This window comes from Malaclemys terrapin, chromosome 1 (genome assembly GCF_027887155.1).
Source record: "Malaclemys terrapin pileata isolate rMalTer1 chromosome 1, rMalTer1.hap1, whole genome shotgun sequence".
Classification (NCBI taxonomy): Eukaryota; Metazoa; Chordata; order Testudines; family Emydidae; genus Malaclemys; species Malaclemys terrapin.
The window spans coordinates 290,269,642-290,292,962 of record NC_071505.1 but is presented as its reverse complement, the minus strand read 5'-3'; the positions used below and the strand labels follow the sequence as shown (position 1 = coordinate 290,292,962).

The window sequence follows — 23,321 nt, the reverse complement described above, 5'->3', positions numbered from 1 at the left end:
AGTTTTTAAGGTCAGGCTTGACAAAGCCCTAGCTGGGATGATTTAATTGGGGATTGGTCCTGCTTTGAGCAGGGGGTTGCACTAGATGACCTCCTGAGGTCCCTTCCAACTTTGATATTCTATGATTCTATTCTAAAGTTGAGCGGAGGCGATAAAGCCTATCAAACACCAAATTGGGAAGATAGATGAAGCCAGAGTTGCCATTATGGAGAATAATGCTATGACAGGAACTGTTTGTGGGAGAACAGTGGCAGAGAGAAATGGAATCACCAGAAACATACGTAACTTCAAATTTCTGTGTGGCTTAGTGTTGTGGCATGACATACTGTTTGAAATAAATGTTGTAAGCAAGAGACTGCAAGATGTCGACCTTGATATATCTGGAGCAATGGAACACTGGACAAAGCCAAGTCATACCTACAGTCTTACCGGTCAGATAAGGGATTTCAAAATGTTCTGAAGAGTGCAGAGGAACTTCACACTGAAGCTATTTTCTCACCCATTCAAGAGTCACCAAAGAAGAAGACATTTTGATTACGAGGCAAGGGATCATCCCATAAGAGACTGCAAACAACAATTCAAAGTTGAATTCTTTAACCAGGTGCTAGATTATGCAATACAGTCAGTTGAAGAACATTTCATGCAGCTCAAGGAACAGCAGTATATTTGTGATGTCGTATGATATTCCAAAACGTCTCACTATACTTGAAGAAGACCTACACCAGCAATGCAGGGCACTAGAGACAGTGTTGACACATGATGACATGCGCGGTATTGATGCAAATGATTTTAAGTGATGAACTGAAAGCCCTTTCAAGATACATTTCAGCAGGATCAACTCTAAAGGCTGTTCTGGAATATATGTGCACAAATAAGATGACCACCCTCTTTCCAAATACTTTTGTTGCTCTATGCATACTTCTAACACTTCCTGTATCAGTTGCCAGTGGAGAACGCAGCTTCTCCAAGCTGAAGTTAATAAAAACACATCTATGCTCCACAATGAAACAGGAGAGGCTGGTCGGCCTTGCAACCATCTCAATAGAGCATGAGCTGGCCCAGACTGTGGACCTTCAGGAAGCAGTTCAAATCTTTGCAACTAAGAAGGCACGGAAAGCACCACTTTGATTATTCAAACAGATAAAAATGCCAGTGTTTACTATGCAGACAAGAAAAGTAACATTTGCTTTTGAGGCGTTTGAAAGTTAAGTGTTACTTAAAAATTTTGAACAAGGCATTTTAAGTTGGTAGGTAGCAGAGCAGTACCATGAGAGGAGTAGAACAGGAGCAAGGCAGAATTGAGACCTTTCAAAGTTTTGGCCCAAGCAAGGGAGTATGGGGGTGTCATTTGAGCTCCCCGCCTCAGATGCCAAAAAGTTGTGGGCCGGCCCTGTGCAGAAGGTTAAGTTTTCAAATCTAACAAACCAGGAATTCTGGATTTCTGTTAAAGAAGGGTACGAAGAATTCAGTGATGTAGCTATGAAAGTGTGCTGCCATTCGTTTTCAGTAATAGATTCAACCAAATTGAGCAACTATGCAATTTGAAACAGGTCCATTCTTCTCACTAAAATCTTTGGCTGTGTCTGACCATGCCAGAATATCCATATTTCCAAAGTATAGTTTTAAAAACCCATCTTAGATCAGATTATATGATTAAAGAAACTCTATGTAGTTGAATATAGTTGCAAAATCATAGAAACCCTGGTGTTCCTCTTTTATCTACTGTCTTGAACTCTTGAATATAGTATCCTGAGTCATGAGGGGAAAAAAAGGGTGAGAGGTATATGGTTTTGGGGAGACACCACATTTTAAAATATCTGTAGGCTTGGAAGCATTAGATTTGTCAGTAAATGTCTATAAACATTGATTTCACCATACATACCCTAATTGTTGAAAAATATGTCTTTTGATAATCAAAATTTACAGGTAGGAAGAGTAAGAAAAATGCTGCTTGAGAACTTTAGAGTGTCTGGCTGTCTCTGTCTTGAGAGAACTCTCCCTAAAAATATCTTCCTGGAAAATTGAAATGAGTCAGTACCCAGAAAGGGTGGGTGGGGGCTGAAAATCCTAGCTACCTCATGCTCTTGCCTTTAGTTTGGGACATAGTTGTTCTATATACTCTCCTCTGGAACGCTGTCTTTGAGAATATAGACTACTGTACCTTTTCATGGAACTAGAGGTTATAGAATCCCTCTCTCCCTCCCTCCTTTTAACTGCATAGAAATATAGAAGCAGGTTTAGTCAGGGTGCTCCTTTAACTAACCATATTAAGACTTCAGTTCATTCTTTGCTATCTACTAACTGAAATTTCAAAAAACTTTTCTCCTTTTCCCCCACTGTTTGTGTGTGGATGTGCTAAGGTGCATAGTGGCTTTGCTGGTAAATGATTTGACATAGTATATTTGTCACTGGTAACAAAATACCAATATTAGATGGATATAGCAATGTTAGGTATTTGGAAGTCGTTCTTACTATTATTTAAACTGACTTTCACTGCTTTGTTGCTGGCCTTCCCTATTTTTGAAAGGTTTTTTTTTTTTTTGGCTGAGAATCTACACTGCTACTACTGCAACTCCCTGTCATAGCTAATATATTTGTTTTAGTGATTGATGATTAAAGGGATGATATTAATTCCTGTTTTGAAAAGCTATACAGTGTGTCTTGTGCCTTTTCCACTTCACTGATAAACTGCTGAAGTATGCCAATTTTAAAAAGAAGAGACTGACTTGACACACATGCTGTCTTTTTCAAAATAAACCTAATTATTTTGAGATCTTTAACAATCAAATGAATGGGGGTGGGGATGAGCTTTTGGTGTCCCTACAAGCAACACTTAGTATAAATTGTGTGTTAATCTTTTGATGTTAATTTTCTTTCCCCTCTTTACAGATCACATAATCATTATAAATCTAATTATCTGCGTTCCCAGTTGGGGTAACTTAAAATTACCCTTTAAGCTTTGACTTCAGATTTTTTTTAAATTTTAAATTAAAAAGTTGATTTAAGAAAGAAGAGCTTTAGTGGTCCAAGACAGCTTATATAGTAGAATTAAGATATAGCTGTTCTTGCAAGCTGATGGTTGATGGGCATCTTTCTCTTACCGGGGTAGTTAGAATCTAGGACAGCAAGGAACACTTTAAATGGCAAAATATATCTGCATGTTTACTTGAGTTTGGCCAGTCTGTCCATTTTACAAGTACAGTTGGTGAGAGAAACAAGCTTCCAAGCCACAAAGAGCAGCTCTGTGGGGTTTGAAAGCTTGTCTCTCTCACCAATAAATGTTGGCCCAATAAAATATACTACGTCACTTATCTTCTCTCTTCTTCTCCTGGGATCAACATGGCTACAACTACATTGAATTTTACAGGTGATCAATCACAGAAAAAACATTTTTGTACTAATGTCCCTGAGAATTTCTTAAATTGTTCTCTTATAGAGTTTTAGGTTTTGGGTTCAGTTATATACATTTATAGACAATTATGCCAAAGTGAGGAAGAAATATTAAGTGACAATATTATACTTGATGTACCAGTTGAAAGTATCATTGTTGCTGTAATCTATGCAGACATATAAAGAATAAATATCTGTTCTTTGTTATGAATTTGAGTAGTAGAAATGCATGTCTAAACTATTATTATATTTGTTCATGCATCACTGAACAAAATAGCTTAAAACTGTGCTTTATTCTTTGAACAATTTATGAGATGGGAAATAAACATTAACAATAGTACCTTTTGTGATATAAATTTCTCTTCACTGCATTGAAGCAGTGACTATCATGTGACTGTTATTTCCATTTTTGTGTACGTTTTCAGTCATTGTAATGTTGCAGTGTAAGACTTGCAAGCATTCGTCCAAGCTTGTGTTTTCGATTCCCATCACTAGCCTTTCATAAACTGTCTGACTGACTGGCACTGAAATTGGCAGATTCCAGCTGCTAGAGAGCTTATTTACCTTGTTAGAAGCTGAATTCAGCTTGAATTTTCTGCAGTTTGGCAGTCATGGAGAAATACAATTTAGGATAGAAAGGCAGAGATTTTCACTTTCCTCTCAAGTTGATCTAAGTGTTTCCAGCTGTTCACTGAGTGAAACATGTTCTTACACACAATGTGGGAGTTGTAGAAGGACATCTCCCTCATTGAGGAGTTAGCAATTAGGGTGAGATGATTTCATTATAATTTAATTAAAAAATGGCAGGGAGGGGATATATAATTTCCCCATTTGAAGATGGCACATTGATTGGAAAGGTTAATTTGACATATAGTTTCTATGGACTTGTATAAGAGGAGCCAACTCACCCCTGCAGTGCCTCCTGCTGGTCATCCAGGGAATTAGCTCTCCAGCCTCTGGAGTGCCCTCAGCAGGCCGGTGATCCACCTGTCCTCTCCTTCCCGCTCCCTTGTCCCTCCCAGGACCCCGGTGCCCCTTGCTCTGGGTGCTGCCCCCTGGCAGTACCCACACGCTAGGTCTCCCCTCCCAGGGGAACCCCCACCCACTATCCCCACCTTGCCTCAGCACTAGGCCATTGCCAATCACCAACTAGCCCCCGCTCCCTGGGGCAGACTGCAGTATAGGCCACTCATCACTGGCAAGGAGGGTTTGGACCTGCTGCCTGGGCCTAGCCCTGGGCTGCCCTCTGCAACCCCCAGTACCCCTTGGCCTTCCACTAGGCCACAGCCTGGGGCTATCCAGGCTGGAGCTCCCCAGCTCCTCAGCCTGTCCCCAGTCCTGCTCCACTCAAGTACGCTATCCCTAGCTTGCTGCAGCCAAGCCCTTCTCTCTCTGCACTCAGAGAGAGACTGCCCTGACCTTTATAGGGCCAGCTGAGTCTGTTTGGGCCCCAGCTGCAGCCACTTTCCCCCAATCAGCTCAGCCTAAAAGCTGCTTTCTCCAACCACAGCCCCCTCTGGACCGGAGCGGGGTTACCACCCTGCTACAGCTTGGTTCTGCCATCTTCCTCATGCTGAGTTGTACCTTTTATAGCCCAAGTAGTTCTGCTGATGCCAAACAAGTAAAATGTGTTGCTGAAATAGTGATAATAGCCTGGCTGAGGAATCTTAGAGATATAATTATAAGTGCACACAGAGAACGGGGTTAAGGTCACACAGGCTCCAGAGCATCAACTTCCCAGAGAAGACACCAATTGGGGGACACTAAACACAAGAATGGAGTAGCTTAGCCCTCAGCAATTAGACAACTCAAAACAGTCCCTGAACTAATAAATATTTCTCCAACCTCGGTCACCCCAGAATGACTTATTTGTGTTCAGATGAAATACAACTATGAGACTATTATTGATCATGAAAGCAGACCAAAGTACACTGGAAGGAACATACATTCTGCCTCAATAAATGGCTGAATAAGGTCCTCTGCTTTCTCCCCTTTCACTACTAGGAAATGTGATTTGAAAGATAAAAAAGGAAGAAACAGTGGTCAATCTCATCGCCTCCAGCTGGAGAGGAGGCAGCTGTCTGAGAGACCTCCCTTCCATCTTCCTAGCAGGCTGGATCTTGAATCACGTGGCCTGTTCCTGTATCTAAATTTAGTCTACCTGAGCCTAATAATTTGACGGTTGAGCAGTAGATCCTTAAATGATAAGGGATAATTTCCCAAAGAGATTCTCCTAACATTCCACCCTCTCAGCCTACACAAGGATTTGGACAAAATTCTCCTGCTGTTTTCAAGATAAAAAGATTAACCCTAGTGAAACCAGATGTTTGTTCTGGATTCCTTACAACATACCCTCGACCTCTTACTCTCCCATCTCAGTTAAACAGTGTCATATGCTTATTTTTCTTTTAGCTGAATGTAAGCCAATTATAAGAGCTTGTTCAAACACTTACCTGGTAATGTCCGAGGTGGAAAATACATCAGCCGCTACAGAAGAAATCTAAAGCTGTCACCTGGACACCATCAATGCTTCTATAAAGCATTACTAGCTTGACATTCATTCCTCTGTGGAAACATCATTCAGCAAGAAGGTGCTCAGAATACACTAATAATACCAATTCTAGGGAAGAGGGAACATTTTCTTTTGTCCTACTTCTCTCTCTCTTTCCCTCCTCCTGCTCAAGTAATTTTTCCTTACATCGCATATGTCTCAGAATGGGGAAGAGGTCAGGATCCAGAATGGAAAATTCGTTACTCAGTGATATCCCGTCTGGGACTGATCTCTCCCCATAGCCTTGCCCACTCAAGTTAAGTCTTTTATGTGGCTCCTTCAGGTTCCATTCCTATAGTTTAATATTAAACAGTAATTCCTTATTCATCTATTAATAAAGATTTAGCATTTCCAAACAGCTTTAGAAATATTCATCTGGAGCGAGGGTGGAAGGAATGTGGCCAAGCCACAGACCCGATGAACAAATCTGTACTGCCCCTGGTATTTGCAGTAAGAGAGGATCAACCCAGTAGTCTTGCAGTGGGGGAAGAAGTTAGTCCCAGAAAGTAACAAATTTTCCACTTATTTTCAAATAATTTGCTTAGAGGACTTAATATCTTGGTGAAATTGGAAAATTGGAGAATTTTTCTAGTTGACTGATTTGAATTATGATCCAGATTGGTAATGATGACCAATATGGTTGGTGACCTGTGTGAAATACGTAGTCATTTTGTTCCAGTCCTTTGGTGGCCTGTTTGAGATAAGTAGTGATTTTGATCCAGTCCCTTAGTGAAGAAGTGACTGCATTTAAAAAAGGCAATATTGCATTTAGCACTAATTGGCGCCCTGGTTAGTCTCAGTGCTTAAATTGCCCGCAGAATTGAATGGGCATGGTAATTGCATTAATTAAGGTAATTAAATATGCCTTAGCAAGAATCTTTTTTTCAAAATAGATTATTTTTGTAAGACTTACATAGTTTTAAAGAAAATGGTCAGAGAGTCAGCAGAGGGATTACCTCTTCTCTTCTACCACCAGTACTTGATCAAACAATCTGTTCAATAAGTGCTTCTTCTAGTGGGATTTTCCAAGGTCTTACAGCTACTTCACTGGATGCTAGGAATCAAAATCAGGATTGTAACTAATTGAGACAAGTTAGTGTTGAATAAATGTGTAAACTCCAGAAAAAAATCAATCTGGGCTAAACAAAGCACCAGCAGCAATGCTTAGCTACAAGAAGGAAAACATGTCTAGGCAAAACAAGTATAATTGTGGGATGGAGTAAGGAAAAAAATGTCCACAAGAGTTTTGGAGACACCGTCATGAACCCAGCAGCATCATGATCGAGAAGAGCTGATGGATTTTTCTTTTTGTAGAGGCAAAAATAAGCCAGTAGGAAATGACACTACATCATTTCAGTTTCTGCTTTTAATAGGACAGAACTAATTGTCTCAGTTAAACAGGATGACAATTTATTAGACCATTTTTCTCACCTGCTCCTATGTTCCCACTTCCTTGCTTCTGTGCGGAGCGTGATGAGGCTGAAAGCTCCGTTGCTCATGTCTCTGTGAGAACCTGGCTAATGTTGAGAGATACTAATTAGTAAACATCAACTAGGAAAACTGCAAGTTTAGGTCATTTGATGTGGGGAGTGAAATTCTGCAACCTGGTGACAGGAATGCCAGTTATTCATAGTTGTAGCTTTAAAAAATCTAGTCAGCAATGTTGAGAAGTCTCAAATATAGCATATAGTAGAACCTCAGAGTTACGAACACCTTGGGAATGGGGGTTGTTCATAAAGCTGAACTAAACATTATAGTTGTTCTTTCAAAAGTTTACAACTGAACATTGACTTAATATAGCTTTGAAATTTTACTATGCGGAAGAAAAATGCTGCTTTCCCTTTATTTTCTTTTAGTAGTTTATATTTAACACAGCACTGTACTTTTTGTTGTTTGGTTTTTTGTTTTGTTTTGTTTTTTGGTCTCTGCTGCTGCCTGATTCTGTATTTCTGGTTTCAAATGAGGTGTGTAGTGAACTGGTCAGTTTGTAACTCTGGTGTTTGTAACTAAGGTTCAACTGTAGTCACTTAATGTGTATGTCTCTACCTTAATGTAGTTTAGTACAAGTTGGAGATTTTCTGAAAGACATGAGTCAGTTTTGTATATGTTTTCTGTCTTGTAATCCACATTAAATTTATTGAAGAAAAGTGGAAATTATTGAAGCCTTACTGCATATTTTATGTTTATGAAAGGAAAGACTAATGCCAGCAGACTGAGAGGTTGTTAATATCTTCTGCACCTGGTATGCTAAGAAAATATTGGATTTTGGCATACTGGATTTGGTTATACTGATCTGCGGGACAGGAGGGAAATCACTAGAATTAATTCTGGGCTATGCCAGACATTTAGCTTTCCTGATTAACTGCAAGTCCCCAAAATACTTTTTGAAAATATTGCAAAAAGGGAAGGAATGGAGAATAGCCAGGGAATTGAGAAGAAGTTTGGAAATTGCTTTGTGGCTATCCTGGGTACTTTCTAATGCCATGCAAACTATCTTTCTTCAGATTTACTTTTTTTATCAGAAGATATTGGAATGTGTTATGTACATGCTATAACTCCTGCATGCCAGTAGGAACAATTCTACAATTATTTTAGAATCATAGAACTGGAAGGGACCTGAAGAGGTCATCTAGTTCAGTCCCCTACACTCAAGGCAAAACTAAGTATTATCTAGACCATCCTGGACAGATGTTTGTCCAACCTGCTCTTAAAAATCCCCAATGATGGAGATTCCACAACCTCCCTAGGCAATTTATTCCAGTTCTTAACCACTCTGACGGTTAGGAAGTTTTTCCTAATGTCCAACGTAAACCACTCTTGCTGCAATTTAAGCCCATTGCTTCCTATCCTACCTCAGAGGTTAAGAAGAACAATTTTTCTCCCTCCTCCTTGTAACAACCTTTTATGTACTTGAAAACTGTTATCATGGCCCCTCTCAGTCTTCTCTTCTCCAGACTAAACAAATCCATTTTTTTCAATCTTTCTTCATAGGTCATGTTTTCTAGACCTTCAGTCATTTTTGTTGCTCTTCTTTGGACTTTCTCCAATTTTCCACATCTTTCCTGAAATGTGGTGCTCAGAACTGGACACCAGTTGAGGCCTAATCAGCGCGGCGTAGAGCGGAAGTATTACTTCTCGTGTCTTGCTTACAATACTCCTGCCAATACAGTCCAGAATGATATTTGCTTTTTTTTGCAACAGCATTACATTGTTGACTCATATTTACCTTGTGATCCACTATGACCCCCAGATCCTTTTCTGCAGTACTCCTTCCTAGGCTCATGTCATTTCCCATTTTGTATTTGTGCAACTGATTGTTCCTTCCTAAGTGAAGTACTTTGCATTTGACCTTATTGAATTTCATCCTATTTACTTCAGACCATTTCTCTAGTTTGTCCAGATCATTTTGAATTTTAATTCTATCCTCCAAAGCACTTGCAATCCCTCCCAGCTTGGTATCGTCTGCAAACTTTATAAGTGTACTCTCTATGCCATTACCTAAATCATTGATGAAAATATTGAACAGAACCGATCCCTGCGGAACCCCACTCGTTATGCCCTTCCAGCATCCCTGTGAACCACTGATAACTACTCCTTGGGAATGATTTTCCAACCAGTTATGCACCCATCTTATAGTAGCTCCGTCTAGGTTGTATTTCCCTAGTTTGTTTATGAGAAGGTCATGCAAGACAGTATCAAAAGCCTTACTAAAGTCAAGTTATACCACATCTACCACTTCCCCTCATCTACAAGGGTTGTTTCCCTGTCAAAGAAAGCTCTCGGGTTGGTTTGACATGATTTGGTCTTGACAAATCCATGCTGACTGTTATTTATCACTTTATTATCTTCTAGGTGATTGCAAATTGATTTAAGTATTTGCTCTATTATCTTTCCGGGTACAGAAGTTAAGCTGACTGGTCTGTAATTCCCCGGGTTGTCCTTATTTCCCTTTTTATAGATGGGCACTATATTTGTCCTTTTCCAGTCTTCTGTAATGTCTCCCATCTTCCATGACTTTTCAAAGATAATTGCTAATGGCTCAGATATCTCCTCAGTCAGCTCCTTGAGTATTCTATGATGCATTCCATCAGGCCCTGGTGATTTGAAGACATCTAACTTGTCTAAGTAATTTTTGACTTGTTCTTTCCCTATTTTAGACTCTGATCCTACCTCATTTTCACTGGCATTCACTATGTTAGACATCCAATCACCACCAACCTTCTTCTTATTTCACTTTGGAATTACTTGTTGGCACCTCTGCCATTTTCACATTTTCTGTTATTATCTTTCCCACCTCGTTGAGTAACGGGCCTACTCTGTCCTTGGTCTTCCTCTTGCTTCTAAATGTTTTCTACATTTTGTAGGCTCCCGGATGATTAAAACATTTCTGCCCTCTGTCACCTGATTCTGTTTCCTCCCACTACTTTCAGTCTTGATTTCCTTGTCTTCACTAGAAAATTAAGCTGAAAATTATGTTGTTATGAGGAGTTGTGTTAATTAGCATGACATAAAGCATGATTTGAGCGCTCTGTAGATGGGGACCATTTTTTAATATATCAGATGATGTTTCAAACTGGAGCCATATGATTAACAACAACCAGCTGATATACTGTTCTTATTTACACTGATTGCACTTATTGATCTCTTGTCTTTCCTCTTTTCCAGTTCTGCCCATACCCTCTTATGCCCATCCATAATACCACTGTATATCTCCCCACCTCTTTTATCTTTGCAGTTGTTCCCTTTTTTATGAAGGTCGGACTTGTAGTCTTCAAAGCCTTCTGTAACCGCCTCCCCGTGCCTCATGTTTTGTTCAGGCTTTCCTCCTGATTGCTCAATTTGTCTCCTGTTCCCGTGGTGCTCCCATATTTGTGCCTTTGTTGTGTACCCTTTTATGCTTTGAACAGTCCTGTTAGTATATAAGTATCTTCCCTTTTATCCTTCAAACAACTCATGAAAACTCATTTAATTGATCACTGGATGTGTGTGTTCTAGTCCTTGACTGGTATGGTTTACGTGTCATAAAATGCTTGTACCCTTAAGGCACTATGGGTTTGGACTAAAGATTATAACTTCAATGGATTTATGCCTAATTACAGCATCTGTGAATTTGGCCTATATCACAAGTAATCGGTGATCAACCAAGGAACTATTATGGAAACCTTTTATTCTTTGAAGTTGTTGCTGCATCTAGTATTGATTTCTCTTGCAAGACAGAAATGGGTTAAGGTAGTAGGAAAGTGATGTTTCATGTTACGTTTATCTGTAAAAAAAAAAAAAAATACCCCGCTGCAAAGATTTAATTAGCAGTTTGTGTTTTTATTATGGTCTTGCTTGGGGTTTTTTGTTTTGTTTTTAGCAGAGACTTTAGGGATGATCAATTATGATCTTTGTTAAATAAGGCAGTAGTTGTTGGGGATAGAAATGCTACTGACAGATTTGGATGTTAACTACTTCCAGATTTCAGCTAAAATTGGATGCTTTCCATTTTACAGTTTACTACAAACAATGCTATATTTGATTTCCTGTGTCTATGAAGCCTATCTGAGTTCTTGCTGGTTTTTACAAATGTGTTACAAAATCTGAAGATAAATCTAAGGTTGAAGTTTTGAGTGACGAATAACCTTAGGTTAAGCAAATAATTCTGATTCAGTAGATGGCTATGAAGGTGAGCGTGATTTTTGTTAAAGGAGAGCTCATAATAAGGTTTGTGGTTTAATCAGATAAAGAGATATTGTGTTTGACCTTCCTGAACTACAACCTGTTCTTCATTTGCTACACATTTAGTTTTAATTGAAGTCGATTGTACTAACTGAAATTAAAGGGTATACTCTCCACACATTTTCATCAGACTGTTTTTAAAAAAACCTCCCTAAATGTATGTTATTTTGGAAAGAAAGGAACACTAAACATTAAAAAGCAAAAAACAACAACTAACTTTAGCACTTTATGATACAATGATGTATCAAGTGCTAGTAAATAGTTATTCCATCTGGTGCAGTTCAGATAGTAAAAATTGAAAAACGAACTATTTTTTGGTCAGAACTATTTTTTTCTAATCTCACTTCCTCTTGAAGATAGTAGTATGGACCAGGGCAATTAAAATATTAACTGGACTTCACTTTGACACTGCTAAGCAGTTTGCTTTATCTGAGGGGATTTCTTTGACATTTGGAAATGTTTTTCCTGAAAATTATAGTTTAAAACATGCATGCTTTACCCAGAACTAGTGATAGCACGTTTCACTTCCATATGGGAGAGATGGGGTTCAGTGTTTAGATTTCTCACTTCCCAGGTTCAAAGGGGCAAGGAATTGCTATGAAAACCTTGAGCGAGGAAGAGAGATTGCTAAACAGTAACTTCTCTGACCAATTAGGGATCGTGGCAATGGTCTCTCTAATCATCCTCAGTACACTTCTTCTTATGGGTCTTAGAAAGTGGAGTGGAAAAGTCAGGCTCTCTGGGGCGCCCAGGCACCTACCACTTTGGTACCTCATGAAGTTTAAAAATAAAATTACTCTTCGTACATGACATCACTATGTTACTCAACCCTGTACATTGGTTCCATGAGTTTCTGTACTCTGGTGCATAATGGTTTGTGGGCTTTTCATTTATTGTTGCTTTTCCTGTTACAGGAGAGAAAATTCTGCAGTATTGCTCACAAATAGGGCTTTCAATTTTATTTTTTTCCTTTTAGTTTATGAATAAAAGTCAGTTTTATTTTGTTTCCAATTACATTTTTTTTAATCTCAGGGATACAACTGTACAGAGCCTTACTCTGCAGCCTTCCGTTACAGATGGCCGTATTACATATGAAGACTCACCACTGGTCAGTATTTAAATTATATTTGTAGATTTGAAAATCTATTTTCATTTCTAAAACTGTTAAAAAATATATTGGAGGCTCCACAAAGGCCAAGGAATAATGGACTAAGTTATAACATTCTTATCCCTGTGGTCTGGGTACTGTAAACTTTCATGAGAATATTATAATTCATCAACAGAATCAAATATGGCAAGACATTATTAGCAGTATTGGACAACTTCTTATTGTTTATTTCACGTACATTTTGTGTGCCACAAGCCAATCAGTGTAGTATTCTGGGATCTTGTTGTATCTGACATGCAGAAGGAGCATATTATTTATTTCATTTTGGAATTACTTGATGCACTGAAATTTTCCGATGTTTCCCTTCCAGTTTCTAAACACACATCCTACATACCCAGTGACTCAGACTCCTAACACCTGTGCCCCACTCCCTATACCGCCTTCTGCTCCATCCTCCCAAGCAGACTGCTCCTTCTGCTCCATCCTCCCAAGCAGGATCCAGACTGCTTATGTTAGCTACAGTTTTCATCACACCTCACAATCAGCAGAATCTGGTCCTGCCCAACCTCCTCATCTCCTTCCCAGCTGCAGCATCCCCTTCCGTCTGGTTCTGCTTTAACAGTATCACTCTTGTCTGTCACGGCAGCTTCACCTCACCTTCACCCCAGAGCAGTGGCATCTCTTCTAGCATTCCTTCTTCATTTCAGTATCACCTGCTGCCCTTCCTCCATACACGCCAATGCATTGCATGTTTGCAAAGCCTTTTCCATGTGTGCACAACCACCATTCATGCACAGGCACATGGTGTGTGCATATGCAAGACAATCTGTTTCTGCATGTCATGCCATTCACAGAGTTTGGGCTCTGGTATGATAGATGAGGTCTTCTCTCCCAGCAGCATTTGCCCACACATCCACTCCATTAGCTAGACAGAATTCAGAGGTAGTCTTCAATAATATATATGTTAAAAAAAAATGTTTACATAGGAGCCTGTAGTTAGACTTCCAAGTCCATATTCACACACCAAGATCAGTAGTTTAATTTTTCAAAATGCTGAACACTCAACAGTTTCCATTGACTTTCTGTTGGAAGAACACTGGAAGTTAGTGAGAGTTGCCGAGAGTTCAGCTCTTGAAAATCAGGCCACTGATTTAGGTGCCTGAACATGGATTTAGGAGTCTAACTTTAGGCATCCAATTTTTAAAATCTTGGCTGTAATTAAAGCTGTTTTAGGCATGGATATTTTTAGTAAAAGTCATGCACAGGTCATGGGCGTAAACAAAAATTCACGGCTCATGACCTGCCCATGACTTGTACTATATAACCCTGACTAAATCAGGCGCTCTGGGGCAGGGGGCAGCCCTGGGGTGCCACGGGTGCTCAGGGGGGCAGCCCAGGACCCTCACTGGTGCTGTGGGGACAGCGGTGCTGGCAGGCTCTCTACCACGCTCCGCGCGACTCCCCAGAAGTAGCGACATGTCTCTCGGCTCCTAGGTGGAGGCATGGCCATGGGGGCTCTCCATGCTGCCCCTGCCCTGAGCACTGGCTCTGCAGCCACCATCGGCCAGGAAATGTGGCCAATGGCAGCTGCGGGTGTGGCGCTTACGGGTGGAGACTGCCAAGGGAGGGACATGTTGCCACTTCCAGGGAGGTCCAGGAGGTAAGCGCTGCCCAGAGCCTGCACCCCGAACCCGCACCCCGAACCCCTCCCGTGCCCCAACCCCTTGCCCCAGCCCTGAGCGCCCTCCCACACCCAAATTCCTGCTGCTGCTGGGGGGGGGGAGATGCCTGAGCAGCGGTCGGTGCGGCTCCCTAGGGGCTGCCCCAGCTGCTCAGGTGGCCCTTGGGCCAGTTGCACTGTCCACTGCAGAAGTCACGGAGATCCCAGAAAGTCACGGAGTTCATGTCTTCTGTGATCTCCATCACAGATTCGCAGCCTTAGGTGTAAAATATAACTTACCTATTTTTAATTAAAAAATAGAAAGGAAAACAAAGCTGGGGTTCATACACAAGACTAAAATGTGTTTTATTTCAATTCATTGTGTTTGTGTACACACATACATATAGCTACATATGTGTGGTTGTGCATGCACGCGTATACATATTTAAACAGAAGTAAATCTGCAATAGTCAATTCTCAGTAAACTATACAGGATTGGGGCTTATCAAAGGAGTATTGTAATACTTTTCTCAGAGGTTTGCTTCCATGCTGATGACGGGTTCGGCTCAATAAAAGCAGTGCAGACTGACCCACATTCATTTTCATCATCTGAGTCAGATGCCATCAACAGAAGGTGATTTTCTTTTTTGGTGGTTCAGGGTCTGTAGTTTGTGCATCGCCATGTTGCTCTTTTAAGACTTCTGACAACATGTTCCACATCTCATCCCTCTCAGATTTTGGAAGGTACTTCAGGTTCTTAAACCTTGGGTCGAGTGCTGTATCTATTTCTAGAAATCTCATGTTGGTACCTTCTTTGCGCTTTGTCAGATCTGCAGCAAAATTGTTCTTAAATCGAACAACATATGCTGGGTGGTTATCTGAGACTGCCTGAACATGAAATATATGGCAGAATGCGGGTAAAACAGCAGGAGACATACAATTATCCCCCAAGGAGTTCAGTCACAAATTTAATTAATGCATTATTTTTTTTAACGCATGTCATCAGCATGGAAGCATGTCCTCTGGATTAGTGGCCAAAGCTTGAAGGGGCATATGAATGTTTAGCATATCTGGCATGTAAATATCTTGCAGTGCTGGCTACAAAAGTGCCATGTTGAATGCCTGTTCTCACTGTCAGGTGACACTGTAAATAAGAAAGTGGGCAGCATTATCTCCAGTAAATGTAAACAAACTTGTTTCTCTGAGTGAGTGACTGAATTGACTTGTAGGCTTTAAAGCAGGGGTTGGCAACCTTTCAGAAGTGGTGTGCCGAGTCTTCATTTATTCACTCTAATTTAAGGTTTCGCGTGCGAGTCATACATTTTAACATTTTTAGAAGGTCTCTTTCTATAAGTCTATAATATATAACTAAACTATTGTTGTATGTAAAGTAAATAAGATTTTTAAAATGTTTAAGAAGCTTCATTTAAAATTAAATTAAAATACAGAGCCCCCCCCCCCCCCCCCCCCCCCCGGACCGGTGGCCAGGACCTGGGCAGTGTGAGTGCCACTGAAAATCAGCTCAAGTGCCACCTTTGGCATGCGTGCCATAGGTTGCCTACCTCTGCTCTAAAGTTTTACATTGTTTTGTTTTGAATGCAGTTATGTAGCAAAAAAAATCTACATTTGTAAGTTGCACTTTCACAATAAAGCGATTGCACTACTGTACTTGCATGAGGTGAATTGAAAAATATTATTTCTTTTGTTTACCTTTTTACAGTGCAAATATTTGTAATAAAAATAAAACAACAAAGTGAGCACTGTACACTTTGTAGTCTGTTTATAATTGAAATCAATATATTTGAAAATGTCGAAAAACATCCACAATATTTATAATAAATTTCAGTTGGTATTCTGTTATTGTTTAACATTGCAATTAAATCTGCAATTAATCATGATTAATTTTTTTAGTAGCGATTAATTTTTTGAGTTAATCGCATGAGTTAACTATGATTAATTGACAGCCCTACTGAAAACAAACATATTTGGTATTAACAGTGTCCATTTCTTTCATCAGTTTTTTAAGCAACAATTTATTAATGCTTTAATATTATATTAGTAATCACTTACTGTCTGTTTTTCTATATTAACTTATAGAGGGTAAATGCAAAATGTTACTAGAAGAAACTGAGAAAGCAATATTGCAGTGTGTGTGTGTATGTGTATAATAAATTATATATATGACAGTTCATTTCTTCTGTCTTCTAGGTGAAATCAGTCAAGTTGGGGCATATTCTGGTTATCGATGAAGCAGACAAAGCACCTACAAATGTTACCTGTATTTTAAAAACTCTTGTGGAAAGTGGAGAAATGGTTCTGTCGGATGGAAGGCGCCTTGTTGCCAGTAAGTTGCTTTTATAGTCCACGGTAAAACATAGTATGTTGCCATATTGCAGCAATTTCATTTGTTAAGCCTCAGAGTAACAGCCGTGTTAGTCTGTATCCGCAAAAAGAAGAACAGGAGTATGTTAAGCCATAACTACAAAAGAGTCTAATGGTCGAAAAAATGTTTGCTGTGCAAACATTAGCAATTAGAGTTTTAAGTATGGTACTCCTCTGCAGAGAGACTCTGTAAACATGTCCATGAGACACCACGTTAGTGTTTCAGTTATTATTGTCATGGAAAAGTTATTTTCCATGGGAAAAAGGGGTTTTTTACTAACTGGCAACCCTCTCGGCTGGGGATTCAAAAATCAAGTTGAGCTCTGTCTTCATCACTTCCAGTAATAAGGATGCATTTGACCAAATTGTGCTCTTGGTTACATCTGTGCAGTCCTATTCCTCAGAACGTATTTTGGCCTGCCAGATCCGTATCTTAGGTCTTGGATCCCAAGTTGAATTTTTTCAGGGCTGGCAGTTAGCAAAAATCTTTGTGTGTTTTTTGTTGTTGTTGCTGTTTTACTTGTAAGCTGAGAAAATTCCATCATTGGAATTTCATCAAGTGGAAATCATTGGAGGAAAAAACTGAAACATTGGAATTTTTACAGTTACTTTTCAGAGCAGAGCTGTGCTTGAAGTGCATCTTCACTGTTAGTCAATACAATGCTATATGTGTGATGAAAATAGAGGTGGTGTTTTTCTTTTAAACAGATTAGGAGCACAAATTTAAATGTGAATGAAGTAATTATTCAGTATTCAAGTGATATAATACTAGAATTATGCTAGGTGACCACAAATCTCTAGGGTGTCATTTAAAAGAAATAGGATCTAGTTTTTTAAATTAATATCCTGGTTGTGTTATTGTGAGAAGTTTCCCTGTGGTACCAATGAAGATATACTTCCAGGGAGCAGGTGGAGAAGCCCAGCCTGAGCCAGTTTGCACATTCTCTGCACACGTGGCTCTGGCTTCTCACAGATTCCCAGGGGTCTTCAAGTTTGTGGACAGCGTTTTTTGTAGGAGGGCAAGCCCCAGATCTCTTTCCTTGCCTCACACAGGGCAACGTCTAGAAATCTCTACAAGGGGTTTCTTATGGATATATCTTGTGCTATCAACCTTATCAAGTTTTACTGAAGGCACAAGTTGTTCTGGTCCTGAGATTTTCAATGCATCGTTGAGCTTGGAACGATTATTCCTCTAGGTTTATGAAACAAAATAATTATAGTGCCTAGAGCTCTCATAGTGGAGCAACATGCTGATAAAGACTTTGGTGTTTTTTTGAAGATGTACAGATTTCTATTGTTTGGCTCATAAATGGCAAAAACTAAAACATTTCTAACAATCTGTTTTCCAGATCCTGCTAATGTAAATGGGAGAGAAAATGTAATAGTAATTCATCCTGATTTTAGAATGGTAGTTCTAGCAAATAGACCCGGATTTCCCTTTTTGGGAAATGATTTTTTTGGCACACTAGGTAAGTGATTTGTATTAAATGGGAGCCCTGTAAATCAGGTATATTTAATGGTATTGTGTGTGGGAGAACATTAGCTTTCTTTCTTTTACTTGATCTCATGGTGAGAGGAAGGGTGGGGAGAGGATCCCTAAATCTGTTACTTCCGGGTCCAAGGCAGGACGCTCATTGCCTCACACATGACCCTGTTTGGGATGGACATCTGTTCAGCAAAACAGTAAGTTCTACATAGGTCCTGTGGGCAAGGGTAATCCAAGGCCCTTCCGGGAAAGTGGTCTTCAAGCGCAAATGTTTTGCAGCCCTAATGGGGTGTCCGTGTTGTAGACCTGTTCTCAGTGAAATTCACCCAGCAATACTGGCCCAGGATGTCTTTACTATTCCATAGAACTTTCCCATGGTTAAATATTTTCTCTCCTCCTGCTCACATGGAGACTCCTAAAGAAAACTGTTTTTAGTCATAATTGCCCCAGACTAGCCAAAGCTTAGTTCTACCTTTTAATGCTATTTCCAGGGGTCAAAACCCCTCTGCTTTCATGTCAAGGTCATCTTCAGCAGGGCCTAGTAATGACCCTACATCCAGATGCTCTAAGCCTCTTAGGTTTGAATCAGAGCACTCCTGAAAGAATTGATCTTTCTCCACTATTCATTTAGCTCCCTGATGCCTTGAGTGAGTAATAAAAGTGATCCTCCTCAGGTTTTGTGATCTTCTGTTCAAGCATCCTGTAAGACTGTATTGTGTCCCCAGCCCACGAAGAATCGACACTTTTATTTTCCAAATATAAGCAAAAAGAACAAAACAGCTCATGGTGTGCTCAAGAACTGCAACTTCCTGGAGGCATTCCCCTTTGTCTTTCAGTCTCTCCTGCTACAAGGCCTATGGCAGGATTCTCCTGTACTCCTTTAACAGAGCACCTCCTAAGGCTTTCTTCTTGGAGGCTCTTTTTTCCCTTCAATAGGTTCCCACTGCCTGTGCCTGCTCCTGCTCCCTGAGCAATCCCCCTTCCATACTGAGAGCCTGGCTCATTATAGCCCTGGGGTGCTCCACTCTCATAATTGGTCCAACTGGGAGCATCTGTTCTAGCACAGGGGAGCTGAACTTCCTTCATTTCCAGGGGCCAGACACCCTGTGACACTTCTTCGGTCAGACAATTTGTGCTGCTTCTTCTTGAAGTTGGTTTCTGGCTATTGATCTCCTTAGCCAAGACAGTGGTAAAGCTCTCCATACTTTCCCACAACTGTGTGTATTGGTTCTTCATAGTAACAAGTTGGTCCTTTATACATGTCCTAGTTTTTGCTAACATTTTGCCCCCTTTACACCTAGGCAAGATACACTTCCCTTATGATTTTCCCAGTTCTGAACCAGGAATGGAAAACACCTTGTCTCTTTGACTTCAGAAGCATGTTCAAGGTGCAGTTAGATAGAAGCAGAAAAATAAATCCCCCTTTTTCCTGTTCTCTTCAAGAGTTCAAGGGAAGACTTTCAGATGTTCAGTTATGCAATGGCCAAATGGATCAGGTTTGGTTTCCATAGGCCTTCAGAAATTATCTGTGTACTGAAATTTACTGTCCGGTCCACCTCCTTGACTGAGAGGAGGTGGTAGTGGACAAGTTTTGCAAAGCTACCTCCTCTGGTCTAAACAGGCATTTGTGGAGACAGCACTTATCTGCAGAGTGCTTAGAGCAGGACTTCATGGAGAAGTTCTCCTTTCCAGGGAACTACAGTGACGGGTCAGAGGTTCCTGTTTCATCCTTTTTTTTGGGGGGGGGGGCAACCTTGCCTTCAGGCATTTCTATTTCAGCCTTCAGTCTCTTTATTCAGGAAGAGTGACTTAAGAATTTTGTATTTTCAGAGGTGACTAGTGATTTTTGGATGCCTGGTTTTTGTGTGACCAGCATGAGATGACTTCAAGTGGCCTGATTTTTCAATGGGTTGGTCCTTAGTACTTTCTGAAGGCTTTCAGGGTTTTTCAACTATACTAGATGGATACTAAGATCTAAGTATTATTAGTACACTGTCTTTTTATTAAGGCTTAAATGCATGCTATATATTTTTTTTTATTTTAGGGGACATTTTTAGCTGCCATGCAGTTGATAATCCCAAACCACAGTCGGAACTGGCTATGCTTAGACAGTATGGACCAGATGTTCCTGAGCCAATCCTTCAGAAACTGGTGGCTGCTTTTGGAGAACTGAGGAGCTTGGCTGACCAAGGAATTATTAACTATCCTTATTCAACCAGAGAAGTTGTAAATATAGTAAAACATTTACAGGTACAATATGCATTATCTTGAATTCAAAAGAATGCAATAAATTAAATGAACAGTAATGCAATATACTCTTTGAAAAACCTTCAAGTGTTGTAGATAAAGATTTTTTTTAAAATAAGTAATAAATCAAATTTGTGGATGGAAGGATTTGTCGAATAACTGCTTTTAGAAAGGGTAACAATATCTAGGTGCTCAGATAGCACAGTGACAGGGGTCTTATATGTATGTTGGTAATTAGATCTTTGTGAACATTTATTCATAAGTGTGTACAATGCATACAGTACATTTTTATCTTTCATTATGTTCTTTGTGTGTGTGAGAGAGAAAGTGAACCTATTATGCATTTTGATATTGGTCTTTCTGATAGAATTCCCTGCGCTTTTATAAGAATAACATAACTTAATAATTTACACTTTTGCCTGCTGTTTCGTTTTTGATTTACATTGCCTTTATGGGAAATTGAACACTGTTGCTTAAGAATAATAGATCAAAAATCATATTGTATTGTCAAAATTGTACATGAATATGTCCTTGGCAAATAGTTGCTCATGTACCTTGATTGCCTCACACAGTCAAAGTGCAATATCCTGAATTCTGATTAAATAATAAAGTTAAAAGGTTAAAGTTAGATTTTGATTTGTGCTAATAGAAGAATAGCTTTATAACTTGAAGAATATTTGCTGCTTATTTGAATACGGAATGTTTGTATTTTCTACTATTTATAATCTGTGATGTAGGTAATTTAATTATTATAGTGCTATTTCTTAGATTTAAGATCTTACAGTGTTAAATTTATATTTCTTACAAATATTGTTGTAATAATTATTTTAATATAATATCTCTTATTGTAAGTTCTTTGACAAAAGTACCATTGCTACCTGTATGTTCATACAGCACAATGGGGCTGCATGGTGGTGGGTTCAGAGGGGGAGGGGTGTCAAATTTGTGTGCGTGACACTAAGATGGTATGACTGAGAAATAGTATCGTTTTTTTTTTTAATTACAATGACTCTTATTCCTAATAATTCTAGATTTCTGGAGCAGGGACTTTGTCATTCTGCAGTTTTAGTTGTGCCTAAGACAATAGTTCTTGAATGCAGATGTGCTTTGGGTGCTACCTTAATATCAATACAGCATAACAACACTGATCATTTGAATGTTTATGAAGTAATAACTATCTTGGGCTAAATGAGCTACAGGTCTGAAAGCTGAGGTGTTCCCACCAAATAAGAAAGGGGAATACTTTATTGGCCAGGTCATAGTGATTTATCAGATTAACAGAAATGAGTATTATGTTAATAATATTAATAAACTAAAACAAATAATCAGATTTAAATGAAAGAGAAAAAACTGCCAAACTGCTGAAAGGCAGATTTGTTTAGAATTAAAACTACCTTTTTGGTTCTTCCTAATGCCACACCCCCTAAATAATCTGTAATTAGAATATATGTTGTAATGTCAGATGTCCCCAAATGACGATGTTACACCACCTTATAAGTTATTTTTCGTAGTCCACAAGAAGTGTACAATATTTGAAAAAACACTGCTTTGTTAGTTTTCTGATAGAGGTTGTTTGGGGAAAGCTGTGGCAAACAGTATGAGAGTTGGTTCTCTTCCTCAGTTTCCCTCACTGAAGTCAATTAGTGACTAAAGTCAGAGTTACTTTCTGGGAACAGGGTATTGGTGTGTGGGCTGAGATTTCCGAAAGATGCCTGTGTGCCTTTTGTGCCCGCTTTGGTAGAAAGACTAATGTATGTAGTGTAAATAAACAAGCTGCACTGAGTAAATATGCAGATTGCATCACTGAGTTCTCCTTCAATGCAAACCGATCTCCAAGGCGCTGACATCTGCTACTGCTTAGCAGAGGGCCGGCAGGTTACAGTAAATTGTGTTTCAAAACTGACCAGTAAAGAAGGGGGTGGGATTAACCTAATGTAAACAATTAGTGTAAACAAAAATATAATAGTTATTCTGGAGTAAGGACCTTGCCAGCCTTCAGGGAGGGAAGGGTGAGGAGGAAAGGAAGGAGGGAAATGAGTCAATGAACAATGGTGGCCTGTAGGAAGGAAAGAGGTAATTTAGTCATATGGTTAAACAATTTCCTTTACAGCAGTTACACAGCCTCACTTTCTTTGTACTCATGTTTTTGTTTTCTTTCATGTAATTTTGGAATTTTTTTGCTTCTGCAGAAAGGGGTTAGAACAGGGTCAAGGTTTTTGGCCTGAGGGCCTCATCGGATTTCAGAAATTGTGTGGAGGGCCGGTTAGGGGAGGGGGTCATGGCCGGGCTCCCACCTCCTATCTGCCGCGCCCCTCCCTCCCCCGGGACTCCTGCCCCACCCAACTCCTGTTCCCTGATGCCCCCTGCCCCATCCACACACCCCCGCTCCCTGTCCCCTGACCGCCCCCGGATTCCTGCCGCCCCATCCAACTCCTCCTCTCATTACTGACAGCCCCCCCCCCCCCCCCGGACCTCTGTCCCATCCATCCACCCCTTCTCCCTGTCCCCTGACTGCCCCTGGAACCTCTTCCCCTGACTGCCCCCTGCCGCCCCATCCAATCCCCCCCTCCTTCCTGACTGCCCCCCGGGGATCCCTGCCCCCATTTAACCCCCTATTCCTCCCCCCGACTGCCCCAACCCCTAACCACAGCCCCGCCCCCTGACCACCACCCCGAACTCCCCTGCCCTCTCTCCAACCCCCTGGCCTGCCCCCCCGCTCCATGTCCCCTTACCACACTGCCCGGAGCACCGATGGCTGGCGGTGCTACAGCTGTGC

General features: G+C 40.2%; 1 protein-coding gene across 1 annotated transcript in view; it reads left to right on the top strand.

Annotated features, from left to right (window-relative positions):
• VWA8 (von Willebrand factor A domain containing 8) overlaps positions 1 to 23,321 on the top strand; it is a 264,570-nt gene that overhangs the window by 137,911 nt on the left and 103,338 nt on the right. Inside the window, 4 exon segments of the mRNA XM_054013957.1 lie at positions 12,695 to 12,770; positions 16,639 to 16,774; positions 18,162 to 18,281; positions 20,343 to 20,548. Coding sequence (XP_053869932.1) covers positions 12,695 to 12,770; positions 16,639 to 16,774; positions 18,162 to 18,281; positions 20,343 to 20,548 — 538 coding nt within the window.